General features: G+C 44.3%; 1 protein-coding gene across 1 annotated transcript in view; it reads left to right on the top strand.

Moving 5' to 3' along the window:
• Positions 1-22,957, top strand: part of LOC111972360 (transforming growth factor beta receptor type 3) — a 145,441-nt gene that overhangs the window by 94,435 nt on the left and 28,049 nt on the right. Inside the window, exons 6-14 of the mRNA XM_023999387.2 lie at positions 3,709-3,871; positions 8,654-8,801; positions 14,434-14,623; positions 15,180-15,475; positions 16,068-16,223; positions 17,437-17,607; positions 18,206-18,409; positions 19,703-19,996; positions 21,092-21,224. Coding sequence (XP_023855155.1) covers positions 3,709-3,871; positions 8,654-8,801; positions 14,434-14,623; positions 15,180-15,475; positions 16,068-16,223; positions 17,437-17,607; positions 18,206-18,409; positions 19,703-19,996; positions 21,092-21,224 — 1,755 coding nt within the window. The remainder of the gene's footprint in view (positions 1-3,708; positions 3,872-8,653; positions 8,802-14,433; positions 14,624-15,179; positions 15,476-16,067; positions 16,224-17,436; positions 17,608-18,205; positions 18,410-19,702; positions 19,997-21,091; positions 21,225-22,957) is intronic.

Genomic DNA, 22,957 nt, shown 5'->3' with positions numbered 1-22,957 from the left:
TCCAATGTCATTGAGGAGTACACCACATCTGTCATTGGCTTCATCAATAAGTGCATCGATGACGTCGTACCCACAGTGACCGTACGTACATACCCCAACCAGAAACCATGGATTACAGGCAGCTACCGCACTGAGCTAAAGGCTAGAGCTGCCGCTTTCAAGGAGCAGGACTCTATCCAGAAAGCTTATAAGAAATCCCGCTATGCCCTCCGATGAACCATCAAACAGGCAAAGCGTCAATACAGGACTAAAATTGAGTCTTATTACACTGGCTCTGACGCTCGTCGGATGTGGCAGGACCTGCAAACCATTACAGACTACAAAGGGAAGCAGAGCCAAGAGCTGCCCAGTGACATGAGCCTACCGGACGAGCTAAACTACTTCTATGCTTGCTTCGAGGCAAATAACACTGAAACATGCATGAGAGCACCAGCCTGTACCGGAAGAGTGTGATCACGCTCTCCGCAGCCGATGTGACTAAGACCTTTAGACAGGTCAACATTCACAAGGCCGGAGGGCCAGACGGAGTACAAGGACGTGTATTGCGAGCATGCGCTGACCAACTAGCAAGTGTCTTCACTGACATTTTCAACCTCTTCCTGTCCGAGTCTGTAATACCAACATGTTTTAAGCAGACCACCATAGTGCCTGTGCCCAAGAACCCTAAGGTAACCTGCATAAATGACTACTGACCTGTAGCACTAACATCTGTAGCCATGAAGTACTTTGAATGGCTGGTCATGGCTCACATCAACACCATAATCCCATAAACCCTAGACCCACTCCAATTTGCATATCGCCCCATCAGATCCACAGATGATGCAGTCTCTATTGTACTCCACACTGCCCTTTCCCACCTGGACTGAAGGAACACCTATGATGGTAATGCTATTCATTGACTACAGCTCAGCGTTCAACACCATAGTGCCCTCAGCTCATCAATAAGCTAAGGACCCTGGGACTAAACACCTCCTTCTGCAACTGGATCCTGAACTTCCTGACGGGCCACCCCCAGGTGGTAAGGGTAGGTAACAACACATCCGCCACGCTGATCCTCAACACAGGGGACCCTCAGGGGTGCTTGCTCAGCCGCCTCCTGTACTCCCATTTCACTCATGACTGCACGACAACAACAAGACAGCCTATAGGGAGGAGGTCAGAGACCTGGCCGTGTGGTGCCAGGACAACAACCTCTCCCTCAACGTGATCAAGACAAAGGAGATGATTGTGGACTACAGGAAAAAGAGGACCGAACACGCCCCCATCCTCATTGACGGGGCTGCAGTGGAGCAGGTTGAGAGCTTCAAGTTCCTTGGTGTCCACATCACCAAAAAACTAACATGGTCCAAGCACACCATGACAGTCGGGAAGAGGGCACGACCAAACCTATTCCCCTCTCAGGAGACTGAAAAGATTTGGCATGGGTCCTTAGATCCTCAAAAGGTTCTACAGCTTCACCATCAAGAGCATCCTGACTGGTTGCATCACTGCCTGGTATGGCAACTGCTCAGCCTCCGACCGCAAGGCACTACAGAGGGTAGTGCGAACGGCCCAGTAAATCAATGGGGCCAAGCTTCCTGCCATCCAGGACCTCTATACCAGGTGGTGTCAGAGGAAGGCCCTGGGAATTGTCAACGACTCCAGCCACCCTAGCGGTACCGGAGGGCCAAGTCTAGGTCCAAGAGGCTTCTAAACCACTTCTACTCCCAAGCCATAAGACTCTTGAACATCTAGACAAATGGCTACCCAGACAATTCACATTACCCCCCCATCTCCACACCACTGCCACCCTCTGTTGTCATCTATGCATAGTCACTTTAATTAACTCTACCTACATGGACATACTACCTCAACTAACCGGTGCCCCCGCACACTTGCTCTGTACCGGTACCCCCCTGTATATATTGTTATTTTTTACAGGGACTGTTTCAAGTCTCCAAGCWGTTTTGGTCCAACACACAAGAGAGGGATCCATTTATGGTATTCTTTCCTCCTTAAAACTAGCATCCTTAGTTGCTACATCCATTTTTGGAATTATAAATATATATATACCCATTGATTCTTGAAGACTATAACTTAGAAATGCCTCATGAGCTTAGTTAAACTTTCATACCCCATCAGAACCCAAAATATAAGCTTGTTTTACTCTGTTTGTAAACAATATAAATATAAACAAACACTTCATCGCCTCAAAACATGTTTAAAATTATACTTTTGATATCACGGATGGTCAGTCCATCCATAGGTCTGTCTATGAATTTGAGCGTGGTTACATTTCTCCGGGCGCTTTTTAACTAAACAGGGATGGAGAATCGCTTTGTTATTGTTTCTACTAAAGATTCTAGCTTTAACCCCTTGAGCTGCAAATAAACAAGATGATAAGGGCCTTGTTCCTTAACTTGTCTGTAAGAAGACCACTTCTGAGAAGCAGAGTTTGTAGTAAACTAAACTGGAAGGCATCAATGGGTAGAGCAAATGTCAACTGTTCCTTGACAACTGTGAGCTGTGAGTGGAAACAAACTGTCAGAGGTGTCTCCTCTCCACCAGGCAGTAGAGTTACTGTAGCAGGGACTAAGGCTGTTTGAAGTTGAGGGCTTTCCTCCACGGATGTTGTGTGATTGATCCATTGAAGCCATGCTTCACTCTTTCCTTCACTTCATCACTCCCCACTGGTCCTTTGTAAACCGAACCGACAGCACGTCCCACCTTATCCTACGTCAACATCCAGATAGGAAGGGCACCTCATTTTTAACGACTATCTTTCAACTGCATGACAATATCACTGTGACTGCCAGGAGTGGAGTCATGGCTCCATTACACATTGCAGCCGGGGTATGTACTGTTCTCTCCATGTAATCAATCACTTTGGAGGAAAACAGAGAGTGTGTGGTTGCTTAGCCTTGAAGCAGTCATCTATTCAGCCGCTCTCTCTGTCATTAGACACTGTGGCTTGGCGAAGGCCCAACGTGCCATGTTTACCTCAGTCCGGCTCCCTCCCATCTCTCTCTCTGGTACTTTTTCATGAGGCTGGACAGATTTCCGCTTTGTGTCCTACCAGGTACTTAAAACACGCAAGAGGGGGGCACGAGTGGGTCTAGGGAGGAAGGTTCCAACCTCTTTAGTTTATATTGTCCAAGACCTTGTTTGCCAAATAAGGAAGCATCTGGGCTTAACTTTTCATGTTTTGTAAAAGACTGAGAAGAGGATTGCATGCCTGGACAGTTGGATGGAGAATAATAATATTTGAGTAAATAAATGGTAGTAAGTTAGAATGGTGGGAAACCTGACAGGAATGACTGATTGGACGTGTTTATGACGGCTATTGTTCAACATGTCTTTTCATTTCCCCAGAAACATGAATCATAGTGTTCAATGCAAAATCTGTCTATGTCCCTGTCTTTTACCAACAACCCCAAAGTGTTCAGATATCTCAAAACGTTGGCTGAACAGTAATGTAAATACCTAAATACCTCACCCATTTCCTCATGAGGATGAATCTTGAAAGAAAATAGAAACTTGCACACTGCACTTGCCAGTATCACTTCAGTATATTAAGTTTGCGTATTAACCTTGACTGCCTCCATCGGAACGTCTTGCTCTTGAGGATTAATCAAGTATAATCACATCACATCCAGTGTTCGAATTATACATTGAGTCATAATCTCATCTCATAATCTCATCTAACCACCCTCTTCTTTCYTCTTCCAGACCCAGTGTTCTCAGATACCTGTAAGATCGACAACAAGTTCCTGTCTCTGAACTACCTAGCTGGCTACGTGGAGCCCCAGGCCTCTACAGGCTGTGTCCTGTCTGGACCAGACCAGGACCAAGAGGTCCACATCATTGAGCTGCAAGCACCCAACTCCAGCAGGTCAGTACTGTAAACCAACACAACCATAACATAACCATAACATAACCAAAACACAACCAGAACTGTAGCCCACCACCAGAACCAAAACATAGCCCAACCCAAATAAAGCGCACATTTATCCAGTTTAGGCTGGGTTCCTGGACACAGATTAAGCCTAGTTCTGGACCAAAGAACACTTCCAATGGAGATTCTCTATTGAGCATGCTTTTAGTCCAGCAGTGGGCTTAATCTGTCTCTGGTAAACTGGCCCTTTATGTCAATATGCTACACATTATGTCGATTACACTAACTCTAAATATAAACCTTAGTGATCTCAGTGTAATTTCCCTGTTACAAGAGGTCAGGATGGTTTCTCTCTAGTCTCACAAGGAAGAGTAGGATAATATTGACCTTTTGAGGTTTTGTTGAGCGCTCTCTGACTCAGTCTGAGGGTGCCTCCAAAATGGTATCCTATTGCCAAGGGCACTACTTTTGACCAGAGGTCTATGGACCCTGGTCAAAAGTCATGCAAACTAGACTCTGCGATACACTACATGAACAAAAGTATGTGGACACCTGCTCGTCAAAKATCTCATTCCAAAATCATGGYCATTAWTATGGAGTTGGTGCCCCCGTTGCTGCTATAACAGCCTCCACTCTTCTGGGAAGGCTTTCCACTAGATGACACAGTGCTGTGGGGACTTGCTTCCATTCAYCCACAAGGGCATTAGTGAGGTCGYGCACTGATGTTGGGCGATTACGCCAGGTTTGCAGTCGGCGTTCCCATTCATCCCAAAGGTGTTCAATGGGGTTGAGGTCAGGGCTCTGTGCAGGCCAGTCAAGTTCTTCCACACCGATCTCGACAAACCATTTCTGTATGGACCTCGCTTTATACACAGGGGCATTGTCATGCTGAAACAGYAAAGGGCCTTCCCGAAACTGTTGCCACAAAGTTGGAAGCACAGAATCGTCCAGAATGTCATTCTATGCTGTAACGTTAAGATTTCCCTTCACAGGCACTAAGTTGCCTAGCCCGAACCATGAAAATCAGCCACAGACCATTTATTCCTCCTCCACCAAATAACAGCACTTACAGTTGACCGTAACAGGTCAGAAATTTGACAAACACACTTTTTGGAAAGGTGGCATCCTATGACGGTGCCACGTTGAAAGTCACTGAGCTCTTCAGTAAGGCCATTCTACTGCCAATGTTTGTCTATGGAAATTACATGGCTGTGTGCTTGATTTTATACACCTGTCAGCAACAGGTGTGGCTGAAATAGCCYAATCCACTCATTTGAAGGCATGTCCACATATTTTTGTAAACAGAGCTTTCGGAAAGTTTTAAGACACTTTGACTTTTTCAAAGTTACAGCCTTATTCTATAATTGATTAAATCGTTTTTTCCCTCATCAATCTACACACAATACCCCATAATGTCAAAGCAAAACAGTTTTTTTATGTTTGCAAAAAAAAGAGAKGGAAATATCGCATTTACATACAGTGGCAAGAAAAAGTATGTGAACCCTTTGGGAATACCTGTATTTCTGCATAAATTGGTCATAAAATTTGACCTGAATCTTCATCTAGGTCACAACAATAGACYAACAGTCTGCTTATACTAATAACACACAAYCAATAATACTTTTTCATGTCTTTATTGAACACACCGTGTAAACATTCACAGTGCAGGGTGGGAAAAGTATGTGAACCCTTGGATTTAATAACTGGTTGGCCCTCCTTTGGCAGCAATAACCTCAACCAAACATTTTCTGTAGTTGCGGATCAGACCTGCACAATGGTCAGGAGGAATTTTGGACCATTCCTCTTTACAAAACTGTTTCAGTTCAGCAATATTCTTGGGATGTCTGGTGAACTGCTCTCTTGAGGTCATGCCACAGCATCTCAATCGAGTTGAGGTCAGGACTCTGACTGGGCCACTCCAGAAGGTGTATTTTCTTCTGTTGAAGCCATTCTGTTGTTGATTTACTTCTGTGTTTTGTGTTGTTATCCTGTTGCATCACCCAACTTCTGTTGAGCTTCAATTGGTGGACAGATATGTAACATTCTCCTGCAAAATGTCTTGATAAACTTGATAAACTTAATTTCCCCGTTGATGATAGCATGCTGTCCAGGCCCTGAGGCAGCAAAGCAGCCCCAAAACATGATGCTCCCTCCACCATACTTTACAGTTGGGATGAGGTTTTGATGTTGGTGTGCTGTGCTGTGCCTTTTTTTCTGCACACATAGTGTTGTGTGTTCCTTCCAAACAACTCAACTGTAGTTTCATCTGTCCACAGAATATTTTTCCAATAGTGCTGTGGAACATCCAGGTCCAGTTTTTCAAACTTCAGATGTGCAGCAATGTTTTTTTGGACAGCAGTGGCTTGTTCCGTGGAGTCCGCCCATGAACACCATTCTTGTTTAGTGTTTTACGTATCGTAGACTCATCAACAGAGATGTTAGCATGCTCCAGAGATTTCTGTATGTCTTTAGCTGACACTCTAGGATTCTTCTTAACCTCATTGATCATTCTGCGCTGTGCTCTTGCAGTCATCTTTGCAGGACGGCCACTCCTAGGGAGAGTAGCAACAGTGCTGAACTTTCTCCATTTATAGACAATTTGTCTTAACGTGGACTGATGAACATAAAGGCTTTTAAATATGATTTTGTAACCATTTCCAGCTTTATGSAAGTCAACAATTCTTAATCTTAGGTCTTCTGAGATCTCATTTGTTCGAGGCATGGTTRACATCAGGCAATGCTTCTTGTGAATAGCAAACTCAAATTCTGTGAGTGTTTTTTATAGGGCAAGGCAGCTCTAACCAACATCTCCAATCTCTTCTCATTGATTGGACTCCAGGTTAGCTGACCCCTGACTCCAATTAGCTTTTGGAGAAGTCATTCGCCTAGGGATTCACATACTTATGCAATCCTACACWGTGAATGTTTAAGTGATGTATTCAATATAGACAAGAGAAATACAATCATTTGTGTGTTATTAGTTTAAACACACTGTTTGTCTAATTTGATGACCAATTTATGCAGAAATGCAGGTAATTCCAAAGGGTTCACATACTTGTTCTTGCCACTGTAAGTACTCTTTACTCAGTACTTTGTTGAAACACCTTTGTCAGCAATTACAGCCTCGAGTCTTCTTGGGTATGACGCTACAAGCTTGGCACACCTATATTTGGGGAGTTTCTCTCATTCTTCTCTGCAGATCCTCTCAAGCTCTGTCAGGTTGGATGGGGAGCGTTGCTGCACAGGTACTTMCAGGTCTCTAGAAATGTTAGAACGGGCTCTGGCTGGGCCACACAAGGACATTCAGAGACTTGTCCCAAAGCCACTCCTGCCTTGTCTTGGCTTTGTGCTTAGGGTCGTTGTCCTGTTAGATAGTGAACCTTCACCCCAGTCTGAGGTCCTGAGTGCTCTGGAGCAGGTTTTCATCAAGGATCTCTCTGTACCTTGCTCCGTTCATCTTTCCCTCGATCCTGGCACCTCTCCCAGTCCCTATCGCTGAAAAACATCCCTACAGTATGATGCTGCCACCACCATGCTTCACCGTAGGGATGGTGCCAGGTTTGCTCCAGACGTGACATTTGGCATTCAGACCAAAAAGTTCAATCTTAGTTTCATCAGACCAGAGAATCTTGTTTCTCATGGTCTGAGAGTCCTTTAGGTGCCATTTACTGAGGAGTGGCTTCTGTCTGGCCACTCTACAAAGGCCTGATTGGTGGAGTGCTGCAGAGATGGTTGTCTTTCTGGAAGGTTCTCACATCTTCACAGAGGAACTCTGAGTGACCATCGGGTTCTTGGTCACCTCCCTGACCAAGGCCCTTCTCCCCCGATTGCTGCTTTTGGCCTGGCGGCCAGCTGTAGGAAGAGTCATGGTGGTTCCAAACTTCTTCCATGTAAGAATGATGGACGCCACTGTGTTCTTGGGGACCTTAAATCCTGCAAACTTTTTTGGTACCCTTCCCCAGTACTGTGCCATGACACAATCCTGTCTCAAAGCTTCACGGACAATTCCTTTGTTCTGATGGCTTGGTTTTTGCTTTGACATGCACTGTCAACTGTGGGACCTTATATAGACAGGTGTGTGCCTTTCCAAATAATATCCAATCTATTGAATTTACCACCGGTGGACTCCAATCAAGGTGTACGAACATCTCAAGGATGATCAATGGAAACAGGATGCACCTGAGCTCAATTTCAAGTCTCATAGCAAAGGGTCTGAATACTTATGTAAATAAGGTATTTCAGTTTTTTTGCAACAAAAAAAACATTATTCTAAAAACCTGTTTTCGCTTTATCATTATGGGGTATTGTGTGTAGATTGATAAGGAAAATATTTTATTTAATCCATTTTAGAATAAGACTAACGTAACAAAATGAGGAAAAAGTCAAGGGGTCTGAATACTTTCCGAATGCACTGTATATAGTGTAGGTTGGCAACCATTTGGGACGCAACTTCTCGTGGACTGTAGTCTGTATTTCCAGTCTGCCGGGTGATGGTCTCACTCTCCCAGCGGTGTGATTACTCTGTATACGCATTAAGAGCCCAGAATTACAGGGAATATGGCAATCATGATGTATTTCACCATACGGCTGCTATGTGGTCTGGTCTGCTACGCACATGTCTTCCTCTTTCTGGGAATACTTCCAGTTTCTTAATCAGTTGGCCAGACAGAGGGAAGGCATGTAAATACTGAGTATTTTGGGTCTTCCAAAACTTATGGCTCTCTCCTGGCTGGCTTTCTTTTCCCTTCTCTTTCTCTCTCTATTTCCCTCCCTGAGCAGTGCATTCCAGGTGGATGTGATTGTGGATCTGAGACCACTGGAGGCAGATGTTCCATTGAAACGTAACGTCGTGCTGCTGCTGAAGTGTGAGAAGTCTGTCAACTGGGTKATCAAGGCTCACAGCGTCATCGGCAAACTGGACGTGGTGGTACGTAACACTGAATCTGAACGCTACGGAGAAATATTTTGTTTCTAAATAAAAATACTTGTATTTTCAGTAACCTGCAAACTGGACTTGGTTGGTGCGTGACTCAAAACGTCGCTCTGAACGTAACAAACACAGCTCTTCTATTCATGGAGTGCACCTCCTTCACTCGGTCGCTTCATGCCATTTGTTATGAACTTTCTCAAGCTGTTCTCTGCCATAGTGGTGCCCGAAAGTCTAGTTGTGCCCAGTCATTCTGAACGTGGGCTATTGACTGTTACTTCTAAATGTCACGATAGTGGCCTGGAAATACGATCAATCTGACGACATCACAATGATGACAAAAGGTTTTCCTACTAATTATTTGCCTCCTTTTGAAATGTTTTTTGTGTTTCCCAGCCACTGTAATGCCATTTTGCTCAAATCTTCATCAGCTCCAATTGACAATGCGCAGTCGGGCGTCAGTCCTAAAACGCATGTTCAAAGCAATAGTGACAAAACGTGCAGCTCATGAATAATAGGAAGGTGCTGCTTTGACCTAAATAAAACATTTTTCAGTAGTTGCACTTTATTTAATGGCCAACTCCAGAGACCCAAGACTCTATTCCTCAGGTTTATAGCAAACCAAGTGGCAAGACTGCTATTGAGTGTTTTCTTTTTCGAATTGAGAAGTTCAACTTTCAGATGTTAACTGCCAAGATCTTTTTTCACTGTCTCAGTAACGCATCACAATCAGAGGAGGTTGGTGGCACCTTAATTGGGGAGGACGGACTCGTGGTAATGGCTGGAGTGGAATCAGTCGAGTGGTATCAAGTACATCAAACACATGGTGTACCATTCCATTGGCTCCGTTCCAGACATTATTATGAGCCGTCCTCCCCTCAGCAGCCTCCACTGATCACAATGGCACGAATGGTATTTGGGGAGACAGGCAGAGGATCCATGTCACAACACATGACTAGACAAGCACAGCGGACAGACGGGCATGTCACCACTTTTCGCTGCTGACCAATATATTTGTCACAATTCGAGGAGTGTTGAAGTGGCACCTGGTTTCAGCCTGCCTGCAGGGGAGGGAGGGAGGGATGGATGAACTGTGAAATATGAAATATCATGCTGACAGCTCCAAGGGTTGTCATCGTATTGAATGAGGAGGGGAGAGGGGGAAGAGAGGAGGAGGGGAGGCGATACATTTTCATAGGCCAGGTTCACACAAACTGGATTTTCATTGTGCTCACAGCCTCCCACAGCCTGACCTCTTTGCCGTTCATCGTAATGTGAATGATGAGCGTTGTTGGCTGCAGGCCCTGTTTGCATCCTAAATAGCACCCTATTCCCCATCTCTGTGGATTGCACTGCAAAAACAGTGACAACACAATCACTGCCCAGATACTGTGTAATACCTCAGTGACTGGCTATCTGTCTGTAGAATTTAAATATTGTGTCATACTTGTTAACAGTGACACCCACAAACACTGTGGTCGTGTATACACTTTCAAAAAAAGAATTGACTAAATCTGTTCTAGTCATTGAAAAACATACACTAATTTACAAGGCTTACACTAAGGGCGATTTATTTGGTTTTAGGTTAACAGTAGGACATTATCCAATGGCCATATTTGCTCTGGCATTGCATGTTTACCTCCCACTTCCATCAGTCTAGACATGTATGTTAAACTAAATAGACCATTTACTAATATCCGAAGTAGAGGTCGACCGAATATGATTTTTCAACGCCGATACCGATTTATTGGAAGACAAAAAAAGCCGGCCGATTATTATAATAATAATAATAATAATAATAATAATAAAAAGGGGGGGGGAAATATATATACATATATATATTTTTTTATATATCATATACACACACACATTTTTGTAATAATGACAATTGCAACAATACTGAATGAACAATGAACACTTTTATTTTAACTTAATATAATACATAAATAAAATCAATTTAGTCTCAAATAACATGAGAACATATGTTAAAACTAACCACCAGCTTTCATGGGTCTTCAATATTCCCAGTTAAGTTAAGGAGTTTTAGGGAGAGTGCCAGTCTGCTCCTCCGCGAAACACAGACCTTATTTGAAGTAGATCAAGACATTCTCTATGGAAGACATGAACGGTAAAATAACGAAGGAACCCCTTTCAAGTTCAGCCGCAAGTTATTACAGGAATTAAAACGCGTCAACTAGTTCTCTCTAAACCATATACCTTTGACTAATCCGGAAACTATCACCTCAAACAAAACGTTTACACCTCGAAAACGGGTGGCATCCATGAGTCTAAATATTCCTGTTACATTGCACAACCTTCAATGTTATGTCATAATTACGTAACATTCTGGCAAATTAGTTCGCAAAGAGCCAGGTGGCCCAAACTGTTGCATATACCCTGACTCTGCGTGCAATGAACGCAAGAGATATGACACAATTACACCTGGTTAATATTGCCTGCAAACCTGGAATTCTTTTAGCTAAATATGCAGGTTTAAAAATATATACTTGTGTATTGATTTTAAGAAAGGCATTGATGTTTATGGTTAAGTACACATTGGAGCAATGACAGTCATTGATTGATTGTTTTTTATAAGAGAAGTTTAATGCTAGCTAGCAACTTACCTTAGCTTACTGCATTCGCGTAACAGGCAGGCTCCTCGTGGAGTGCAATGTAATCAGGTGTTAGAGCATTGGACTAGTTAACTGTAAGGTTGCAAGATTGGTCCCCCGAGCTGACAAGGTTAAAAATCTGTCGTTCGACAGAGGCAGAACGTTCCTAGGCCGTCATTGAAAATAAGAATGTGTTCTTAACTGACTTGCCTAGTTAAATAAAGATTAAATAAAGGTGTAAAAAAAAAAAAAAAAAAGGCAAATCGGCGCCCAAAAATATCCGATTGTTATGAAAACTTGATATCAGCCCTAATTAATCGGCCATTCCGATTAATCGGTCGACCTCTAATCCGAAGTCATAATGAGAGATGGCTCTTACACCTTTGGCACATAGCCATTAGATACCTAGTAGATATGAAAGGTGTTTTGCCTATTATTTTAAAAAAGTGACATAGACACAATTTAGCCCAAACCAACCTGGCCTGACCTTCGCGCTATCTTCTCTACGAGTGCTGCGTAGCTCTGTTCCATGGTCCCTATGCTATGCTAACTGCTGACCTCAGTGGAGGTGTGTTGTCTTATGGGCTCTAGATACCTGCTTCTCTGGGTTGGTTCCACACTCTGTAACAGTGATCCTCATGCATGCAGGCAGGCTGTGTGTGTGTGCCTCTGCCAGTCCATGACTCTGCACTTCTCCCAGTCAGCCAGCTCAGTTCAGGCTGCATCCCAAATGGCATCCTATTCCTTATGCAGTGCACTACTTTTGGTCAAAAGTAGTGCACTACATAGGGAATAGGGTTCCATTTGGGATGCAGCGCCACGCTCAGCCCCATCCACTGCCTGCCTGCCAGCCTGGCTGTTTGTACAGCTGCCCTTTAGGCTGTCACTGAATCAATCAGACCAGCAGAGCAGGGCTACGGTTGGCTACAGTAGTGGGCTACGCTAAGAGAAACATGAGGGGGAGTAGGGGACTGGAAACTGGGAACACATGTCAGCGATGTGCTGTGCTGTTGACCTACAGTTTACTGTACTGCGAAAGTACTAGCCTGGTCCCATATCTGTTGGCATGACATGACATTTGGCATGCCCATGAATGACCATAGGATTTGGCAAGACAGCACAAAGATCTGGGACCAGGCTAGGAAATTACAGGCCAGGGCCAGACATAGAGTACAGTACTGAACTCAGAACAGCATAAATCATTGGGAGGAGTTCAGTTATGATGGATCAGATTTGTTTTTCACTTCTGGTTTTGATTTCTGGGTTTAGAATCCATTAATCCATCTAGGACCAAAGTAAACTGAAACTGCCCAGTATCATAGCAAGGGTTTCATTGACAAAATGCTTACTTAATGCTGTGTGTGTCAGAGTGTGTGCATGTGAGTGTGATTGTGGGTGTGCTTGCCTGCATGAGCATGCATGTGTGTCTCAGTATAAATATCTGTCTTTGGGAACCAGCCACTGTGTCAGAGTGAATATCTCAAAACAGAGAATGTCAGCTATGTATGTGATATGATAGCCTCGTAAAATCAAAGCATTGCTAGCTACTGTCAGAGCATTGGCCACAGCTCTGCTCCTGCTCCAGGGGACAGAGGGGAGCTGCATCCAAAATGGCATGCTACTACTTATATACTGCACTACTTCTCATCAGAGACCTATGAGCCTTGGGGAAAAGTAGGTCACTAAATAGGGAATATGATGCCGTTTTGGACAGAGTGGATCTGTGGGAAATGTCTTTGGGAAGGGATTAGCCCTCCTCACATTATACAGCATGGAACACTGGGGAACTAATGAGGAATTCTGGTAGAAATCTGACACATTAGACTTAGTCCCACCATTGATCAGGCTTTTGGTGTGTGTGCTTGTGCGTGTGTGTGTGTGTGACCCTTCACCACTGCTACATTGGTCAGGGCCTTTCCATGCCGAGACCTAAAATGTCTCTTTTGACTTTGATTCTTTCAAGATATGAGAGTAAAATTTATATTCTCACACTTTCATTGTGGGTTGTGGTCATGCCGGCTTTTGAAGCTCTATAGTGAAGTTTTACCATTTCATACAGTCAGACAAAGGAAATGAAACCAACATAGACCTAGAGATTACTGGTAAATGCTGCTAACTAGAAAAGAAGAAAGCACCCACTTTGGTTTGTATAAGACTGATGACGGCAAGGGCCTCCCGAGTGACTCAGCGGTCTAAGGCACTGCATTGCCGTGCTGAGGCGTCACTACAGACTCGGGTTCGATCCCACACTGTGTCACAGCCGGCCGCGACCGAGAGACCCATGAGGCGGCGGACAATTGGCCCAACGTTGTCCGGGTTAGGGYAGGGTTTGGCCGGCCGTCCTTGTCTCATCGTGCTCTAGCGACTCCTTGTGGCGTGCCGGGCACATGCAAGCAGACTTCGGTCGTCAGTTGGACGGTGTTTCCTCCGACACGTTGGTGCGGCTGGCTTCCAGGTTAAGCGAGCACTGTGTCAAGAAGCAGTACGGCTTGGCAGGGTCGTGTTTCGGAGGACCCATGACTCTCGACCTTCGCCTCTCCCGAGTCCGTAGGGGAGTTGCAGCGATGGGACAAGACTGTAACTACCAATTGGATACCACGAAAAAGGGGTAAAAGTCAAATAAAAAAATACATTAAAGACTGATGACAGCAGGTTAATCACCAGTTAATAGCATTGGGCCAGTAACCAAAAGGTCGCTGGTTTGAATCCCRGAGCCGACTAGGTGAAAAATCTGTCGACGTGCACTTGAGCAAGGCACTTAACGCTAAGTGTTTGCTAAATGACTAAAATGTTAATGTAAAAAAATTATCATGACAGAGAGTGTGCTGCCGTGTAAGATATGGTTTATATGGTTGTGATGTTCTGTTTCTCAGAAGAAGAAATCATAGCAGTTTTTTCTTTGTTGATAACTGATTAAAAACTCCTTGAATCAAATCAATTGCTGGTAGTTTTGCCTCTACCAATATTTCCATACAGGATAGGCTACTAAGCCTGTTAATTCCTATTTTTTCCCCCAATAGACGTCAGATACCATCAGTCTGAGCCGCAACACAGAGAGGCTGATGGAGGTGTCTAAGACCCCCAAGCACCACCTCCCATCTGGCTCTCAGGCCCTGATCAAGTGGGCAGAGGAGCATAGCTATGGACCGGTCACCTCCTACACCCACACCCCTGTGGCTAACACCTTCAACCTGAGGCTCAGGGAGCCAGGTAWGACACGCCAGGCCATTTACATTAGACTCAGAATTGTGTTCCAGTACTTGACTGTAATTATACTAATACGGTAGATCATGTATGACAAACAGACCTAGGTTTAGTCAATGAAATAAAGATATCTACGATGTAAATAAATTAGCTATGCTTTGATTTATACGCATTTTTCATGAGCATACATTGTTATAATGTATTTAACTGTTAAATAATGAATGTCTACCACAGACCATCACAGTTTAACTGTTCTTATGAAGACAATATCATCAAAACTTGGGCCAGTTTCTGCTCTGTGCAATTTCCATGGCTCTAAAACCACCAGATGACACTTTAACAGAGGCCTCTGTCTTTCTGTCTGTCTGTGTCTCTGTCTGTCTGTTTGTGTCTCTGTCTGTCTGTTTGTGTCTCTGTCTGTTTGTGTCTCTGTCTGTCTGTGTCTCTGTCTGTCTGTGTCTCTGTCTGTCTGTGTCTCTCCCTTCTTTCCAGTCTGTGAGTGTACTCACATATTTGTGTGTTTGTCTCTGTGACTAAAATGTGTGTGTTCTGTGACTTCCAGATGTGCTAGATCCCCTGGAATCCATGTTCCTTCCAGACCTGTCTATCCTGTGGGACAAAAACCCCCTCCTGTCTGGTGGCCCGGGGGGTGCTGCCTCGCGCTCCGGTGGCCTGCCCTTCCCCTTCCCCCCACCCAAGGAGCATGGCCTGCCCTACCTGTCCCTYGAGGACCGTTCCTGGCTGGGAGGGGAGCAAGTTGGGGAGCCTGAGGAGCAGCAGGGGACCCTCAGTGTGGGGCTCAGTGTTCAGTGCGAGGAGAACAGGATGGTGGTCAGCATCGACAGAGAGAGTCTGCAGGTGAGTGGATGGATATTGTACTGTAGTAGACAGCCAACTGGTTTATCACTATGACTAATTGTGTCTGCAATAGAGGACAGGCTTGGTTTATCTCTGAGTCTTCCTCTTTACGTAACAGTGTATGGTATGGAGTTGAATGAATTGTGTGTATTTTCAACGAGTGTGTGTGTGTTACTGTGTGTGTGCTACTGTGTTGTGCTGTTGTGTGTGTGTGTGCATGCGTGCCCTACAGTGAAGCAGGCAGAACACAACAGACCACATCACAGTGTATTAAAAGCCACACACTGCAATTAGGGATAGTTATGGTTAGAGTTGGACCATCCTGTGGTTTTTATGTCTTCCGGGGAACTTAATATCACACCGAGAAGTAGTCTGTGCTGTATAGTGGCATAGTGACGTCTAGTGCCAATGAAGTATAGTGCCACACWGTGTCTCAGCAACCTCTTCTGACASTATTGAGATGATTGTTGATAATGATTTTTATTTTATTGCAAATATTATAGATTATTGAATTGACTTAAAAAWAAAAAAWAAATCAGTTTAAGGCTTTATTAATTGACTTTATATTACTTACGTTTGTCTCTTTCCTCAGGCCAGTGGTTATGGTAATGCCAACCTGACTCTTCAAGACCCAGAATGCAAAGCYACGGTTAACTCCACCCACTACACCCTAGAGACGCCATTGGAGGGCTGTCAGACCACCAAGTACCCCATGCACCCCAGCTCTATGGTCCTCTACATCAACTCAGTGAGTACCACACACAATGGCTATAGCATCTACAAAAACGAATCGAGGGCCATTTTCACAGACGCTAGTCTTGCGTTACCATACTCCCAAGTCTTGTGAAGCCTGAACATTTAAGCAACCTGGACCCAAATAACCCTACTCCTGGACTGAAAAAGAAGGTTCAATGGAATATCTCCATTTTAAAATAGTTTTTAGTCCAGAATTAGGATAAATCTGGGTCTGGGAAACCAGCCCTATGAGTGCTGTATCCCCCAACCCTAGCCTGTTACTCTGAACAATGGTATAATCAGTTATCTCTGTTGAAAGCATGGGAGAAGGACCCAGGGAAAAATTTAAGACAACACTATGAAAATGTTATGAGGTTCAGTATTACCGTCAAACCCTTTCTGAGCAGAGTTTATCATTAAAATGGAATGCAACATGTGCTTTCACTAACAAGCAACGATAAATCACTTCTCCGCGCATCTATTAAATCATTTTCGTAGCAAATTTAGTACAAAACACATTTGTGTCCAAATACAGATTAGAAATAACAGGCACACACCCAAAGTTCTCAGACTCCTATGGTTAAAACAAATGTATCTTCATTTATCTGTTTCTCAATATATCAAAGCTCCATATCCTTGTATGGTCCTTGTTTGTCCCATCCTACGATAAGGTGTTTTAATTACTTKTCTACACACCAGCAGGAATAAATGAAATGGCAATGATAATAATTAACCTAATTTAGCCCGTGTCCTCCAGCCCTAACTCACCTTTGACCCTGTAAATGTCTGAAGTACACACCAGGCTTCCCGTGTTTCTTTAAACTGACAAAATGAGAAATATGCTTCACGGGGTCTGCCTGAGAGAGCTCTGGACTGTTGAAATCTCTGGACGTTCCCACGTTTTAATTCCAGCTCATCTGTTGCAGAATGTTTTGGCAGCTAGATTCAGATCAGAGCCCTGTCACTGGTGTCCTGGGCCCTTGAATGAAGCAACACCATTCACACACAGACAATTATTAGAAAATAGTTTGGCGCCGATCACTGGGAAAGTGTCCTGGGTTGTGTCTCGTATGGCTCCCTATTCCCTATATAGTGCACTGCTTTTTACCAGAGCCCTGACAAAGTTAGTGTTCAATAAAGGGAATAGCTAGGGTGCCATTTGGGACGCATACTGTATCTGAACTGTGTTCACTGATGTGTTCAATTCCGCTGTGGTTGACATCCAGATCTTGATAAGTCATGCTGAGCCTAAGGATGGGAGTGGTGGTCCCCCAGATGACGAGGATCTAGAGTCCGGAGACGTGACCTTCCCTGGGGAGGCAGAGGAGCTGGAGAGGCTGGAGAGGGCTGCTTTCCTGGAGCACACCACGGATCCTGATCACAGATCCTCCATTCGGGTAAGACATCTATAATATATTTTGATTCTATATGACTCACTCTCTCTCAGGACCAGAACACAGGTCATCCATTCTGGTAAGACATTTAGCTATATGACTCTCTCAATTATTATTATTTTTTAAACATTAGGTCTCCCTCGAAAAAGAGGTTGGTTTTTAACCTCAAGGGAGTTTATTCTGGTTAAATTGAGGCTAAATGAAAAAGGAATTAAGAGTGCAGCTTTGCATGACAGGGCCTGCCTGGGTTTGGGAGAGCTGGGAGTCAAGACCAGACCACTAATCATAAATAAATTGACTCCCATCTTATAGATGGCGCCGTACTATATGGCTGCCGTCGTGCGTGCGCCGACCCAATTTAATKTTTTGTTATTTTTTTGCCGTTTAACTTTTTTTTGCAAAAAAAAATTATCCTCTGAACATCAGATCGGCAGTTACTATCCTCAATTCCGGCTTCAACTTCAACTTTGACTTATCTGCCTTGGGCTATTTGTTTAATTCCTACCGAATTACATATTTATTTGTTTAGCTCGTCTCTCCTTCTCCATCCAGTTCAACTGTTTTGATTGGCTGTCTCTCCTTCTCTGTCCCCCTCCCCCAGTTCAACTGCACCTACAGAAAGAACCAAAACACCCTAGGAGGATCAGGATCATCAGGATCGTTTTCCCACTTCGCCCCGGTAGCTAAGGAACCAGTCAGAACCGACGTGATGTTCAACATGGAGCTGTACAACACCCAACTCTTCCGCTATCCGTCAACCCAGGCCTTCCACACCGTTTCCAAAAATAAACAGGTCTTCGTAGAGGTAAATGGAGCAGTGAACTACTACAAACGCACTGTACCAGGCTGGCTGTAACCGTTTGGAATATATTGAAGTAATACATTGTGTCTGTTGTATTTTTCGGCTGTTTGTGATTCGCTCAGATGAAGATAGTTAGTAGGCTGGTATCCAGATGTTAGGACCTGAATTGTCGGAGCGATTTCACAAGTTCTGTGTGCGTGTTTCTGTCTCTCTTAGATATGAGGCCTGTCAAAACAACAGTGAGGACTGTTCTGTGTGTACGCTGTGTCTGGACTGTTGGGTCCACTTTCATCTTTGAATGTTTTAGCTTCCACAGGGTCCGTTGATATTTGGTCTGGGTCGGGAGAATATAAAGCTAACATCTCCTCTTTCTGCTGTTAGCTATCCCACAGCCATGGGCTCTGTCCTCCCCTCAGTGTCCTGGCACATATGACACTTCTATTTATTCTGTCTGGCAAGTCCAGAATGTACCTTGCAAATAGTACTGAACAATTATTACTAGAGAGGTCCTACAGGGAGGTTGTGTAAGAAAAGCTAGAGATTCATACTGAGCCCACTCTCTCCCACATCACACCTCTCACACTGGGATGAGACCTGCCATGCCCTGTCCTGGTCCCTGAGACTATGGCCCAAACTAAGGTGTGTAGGAAACTGCTGTTGTGTTTAAGTCCCTGTCGACCATGAAAACTGTCATTTTGAAAGCGGCGTGTGTGTGTGCCTGTGCATGCATGTCTGTGTCTGTGCTTTTGACTGGACAAGCTTTTTGACAACCTTGGCATGGTGATGGCACCGACACAAAACAGAAAAACAGATTTAGGTTTTCAGTGAGAGAGAAAAAAAGGACAAAAAAGCAGCAGAGGGATAATAACTCATGGAAATGCCTTGTGGTCTGCCGTCGGAGAGATCCTCTTAAAATGTTTTGAAGGGACTGAAATCCGCTTCAGGATTTGTGATTCTTGGACCTGATAACACTCTGATAGTGTTCCTTTTGCTTGTTCTCTGTGTTAAAACAAATTGTCAGGTCCTGGACTGACAGAGTGTACGGACGTATGCCAAGATGGTGCTCTTCACAAAACTTTGCAGGCCGAAACAGATAGTTTGTCAATTTGACGACGTCGATGAGAGGTTTCAACAATAAAATCATTGGATACCTTTAAAGGCTATATCAATCATATAGCCTGAGCCTCCACACATTGCTTACACGTTATAAACGGTAAAACATTTGTATGACTTAAGTTTATTGTTTTTATAAAAAATGACAATTTTTTCCCCCTTCTCTTTTCTCCCGTGCTTCAGATTGGAGCCTTCAAAGTCGACCCAGAGCTAGGGTTCATGATCCAGACCTGTTTCATCTCTGCCAACTCCAACCCGAACATCCCGTCTTACTACACCCTGATCGAGAACATCTGCCCTACGGACGACACGGTCAAGTACTACCCTCAGAGAGACCTCCCTATCCCCCACTCCCAGACCGACAGGAAGAGGTTCAGCTTCACCTTCAACTCACCCTTCAACGAATCATTGCTGTTTCTGCACTGTGAAATGTCTCTCTGCTCCAAGAGACCCTACAACAACCAGGGACGGGCTATGGTACGTTGTTTTTCTTTCGTGTCTGTTCATCCTGTACGCTACGACCTCTAAAACAAAGTAGAAGAGAGAAGCTTAGTATTTTGATTTGATATCAGTAATATTATTTATTGGGATAGATTTACTGTATGTTTTGAATAGAAAGGGGGAGTATGAAGAGTTGTGGAGGTCGGCCCAGGGATTGAACCCTGGAACCCAGGTGTAGTCCAGAGCCGGCTGTGCCACTGCCAAACCATCTGCCTTTCAGGGCCCTACTTCAAGTAACACAGATTCAACTGGCATGACCTGAATCTGTGGTCTGTGCAATGATTCATACATTTTATGGTCATTTGAGCAGCATTTAGCGTAGGTTAGGTCTGTGCTCCAGTCTGCGGAGATTTGGCACCAAGCTAGGCCTGCTGCACAATCTGCCAGTCTCAATCCATTCTGAACCAGAAGCAGGAAGCATACATCTACTTAAGGTTTCTAAGTAACCGTCTGTAGAACCAAAACAAGCCACTAGCTCAAGTGTCACTTCACTTTTCCTTCCTTCGCCTCGCTGTACTGTAGCCTCTCTCTCGCTCCCCCCACTCTCTCAATCTCCGCTATGTCATTGCACTTTCATAACCTTTTCCAAGCAGTTCTTTCTGCTCAGTGCTCCCCCACCCTCTCTCTATCTGGGTCTCTGATGGTATTCTATATTAAAACTGATTCAGAGTCAGGCTGGGGCTCCAAACTGAGCAGCGTTGCAGCTGGATGTTTACATTATGGTTAGTATAGGGATCAGGGGGAAGGAACACAAGTTCTCACTAGGTATGATTTCTCACAAATTATATGTGTGGTTAAAGATCAAAAGGGATGCTTGGTCTTGGGCAAAGGTGTAGAGATTTGATGTATCGATTGGTCTTATAAACTGCTTTTGATCATATGAATACATGTAACAGTCTCATGGCTGATAAGTAAATCATACAAAAAACTGTACATTTTAATGGGAATATTAATGAGTTATGTTTACATATGAAATGAATTAAATGCATAAAAWGTTCATGTGGTATATGAAATCCAAGGCTGAGTTATCGGGGATTCCTCAGTGGTCCTATTGTGTTTCTCTCCATGCAGTGTATCCAACCGGACGAGGCGTGTACGTCTGTCAACGGAGAGATCATCCTAGCCATGATGATGAACGCCAAGACTTCTACCAAGACCCTGGTGGTGGTGGTGGAAGGACATGACACAGTGGAGGAGGGACCAGGTGAGTGGACTAAGAAAGCTAACGTACTGTACAGCCCTCATATSCAATGTAACCTCTATGATGAACCAGCTTATCCAGAATATATGGGGAGGATGGCATAAATATGCTGAAGTAAGAAGTTCTTGAAAGTACTCATTCCCTCTTTCCCTTCTTCCCTTCCTCTCAATACATCAGAGCAGTGATGTAGTCAAGTCACTWAACCTGGAGTCCGAGTCGAGTCCCATGTCCCTAGTGTTCGATTCCTTTATACTCAAGCCACGAGTCTCTTGGTAGTGCTAAAAGCTGCGGTCCAACCATTTAAAAAAAAAAAAATTGTTTTTAAATGAAATGATATTACAGTGTTGCACGTTTGTAACGCTAAATAGATAATACAGCCATCTAACATTTTCTGTTGTAGCTAATATGTTGAATTATGCAAGAGAGAGATTTTCTGACAACAAATCAAATCAAATTTTWGTCCAAGTCTGAGTCACCACTGGTCGAGTCACGAGTCATGATAATCGTGATTTGAGTCCGAATCAAGTCCGAATCCTGGACTCGAGTATTACAACACTGCATCAGAGTATAATATTAGTGTAGTCTCGCAAGACATACTGAAAGTCTCATTCTAACATTATATGGCCGTCATTGTAAATAAGAACAAATTCTTAACTGACTTGCCTAGTTAAATATAGGTTACATTAAAAAAAATATGAATCTCTGTGGAGAAAGTCTTAACTGAGACATACTGTATGTGCAGTCTGCCTAACTAAGACACATGCTGAGCCAGTTGGCCAGAGGAGACAGAGCTGTGTTGAGGGTCATTGAAAAAGAACAGGAAGACAGAGTAAATAAGAGAACTGGGTGGCAGGAAGGACATCCCAGAGAAAACCAACTTCAGTTCTGCAGGAAGAGAGGCAGAGAAAACTTTTCAAGTCACAATGCAAAGCGCATCGCATCCTCCCTCAGTCCCCTGCCTCCCTGCATCTGGAGTTTATTTGTGTTTGGTGTGTGTGTGTGGGGGGGGGGGTGGTGGAAAGTGTGCTCATTGGAGCATAGCTTGGGTTTGGGGGGCTTGCTGCTAGCACTGAGGCCCCATTCCAGTTCTACCACAGTTCTACCAAGCAATACTGTGCAGAAGGAGCGGAAAAGACGAGTCATCCACATCCATCCAGCACGGAGCTCCAGTTGTTTTCATTTAGCCCTTCTCTGTGGCCTCCCCTTCCCGGTAGAGAGAAGGAGGTAAGGAGGGAGGGAGGGAGAGGAGTGGAGTGGTCTTCTCGCTAGCTTTGGGAGTGTATCCAGAGCTAGAGGCCTCCTCATCGCTACATTAGTCAAATGCTTTTTCACTCCCTCCGTCAGGCACAGAGGGCTGGGTGTGTGTATGGGTGTGTGTGATCAGATGGTGGGGTAGACTGGGGAGGTCCTGGGATCACGCAGTCCCAGGATCACTCACATTACAGAGGACAAAACAGAAAAAATGTCTGATAAAACTGCAGTTGTGTGCGGGCGTGTGTGTTGTGGTCCATGCGTCGTTAGGCTGGCTGGTCCAGGGAGTTCTGATACCAAACATCACATTGCACCCATTATGATCTAAACCATAGATGGGGTGATATCATGAGAGCCCATTTGCTGTTTTCACTGCCAGGGCTTTTCCAATCAGCTTCCCCTTATGGGGTGATTACATCAACAAGTGGACTGTGGTCGGTGGGTGGGATGAGTTAACCCCTTTTGACTCACAAGTTGCGTCCCAA

This window comes from Salvelinus sp. IW2-2015, linkage group LG13, assembly GCF_002910315.2.
Source record: "Salvelinus sp. IW2-2015 linkage group LG13, ASM291031v2, whole genome shotgun sequence".
Classification (NCBI taxonomy): Eukaryota; Metazoa; Chordata; class Actinopteri; order Salmoniformes; family Salmonidae; genus Salvelinus; species Salvelinus sp. IW2-2015.
The sequence above is the reverse complement of the archived record's forward strand: the minus strand, read 5'-3'. Positions and strand labels throughout refer to the sequence as shown.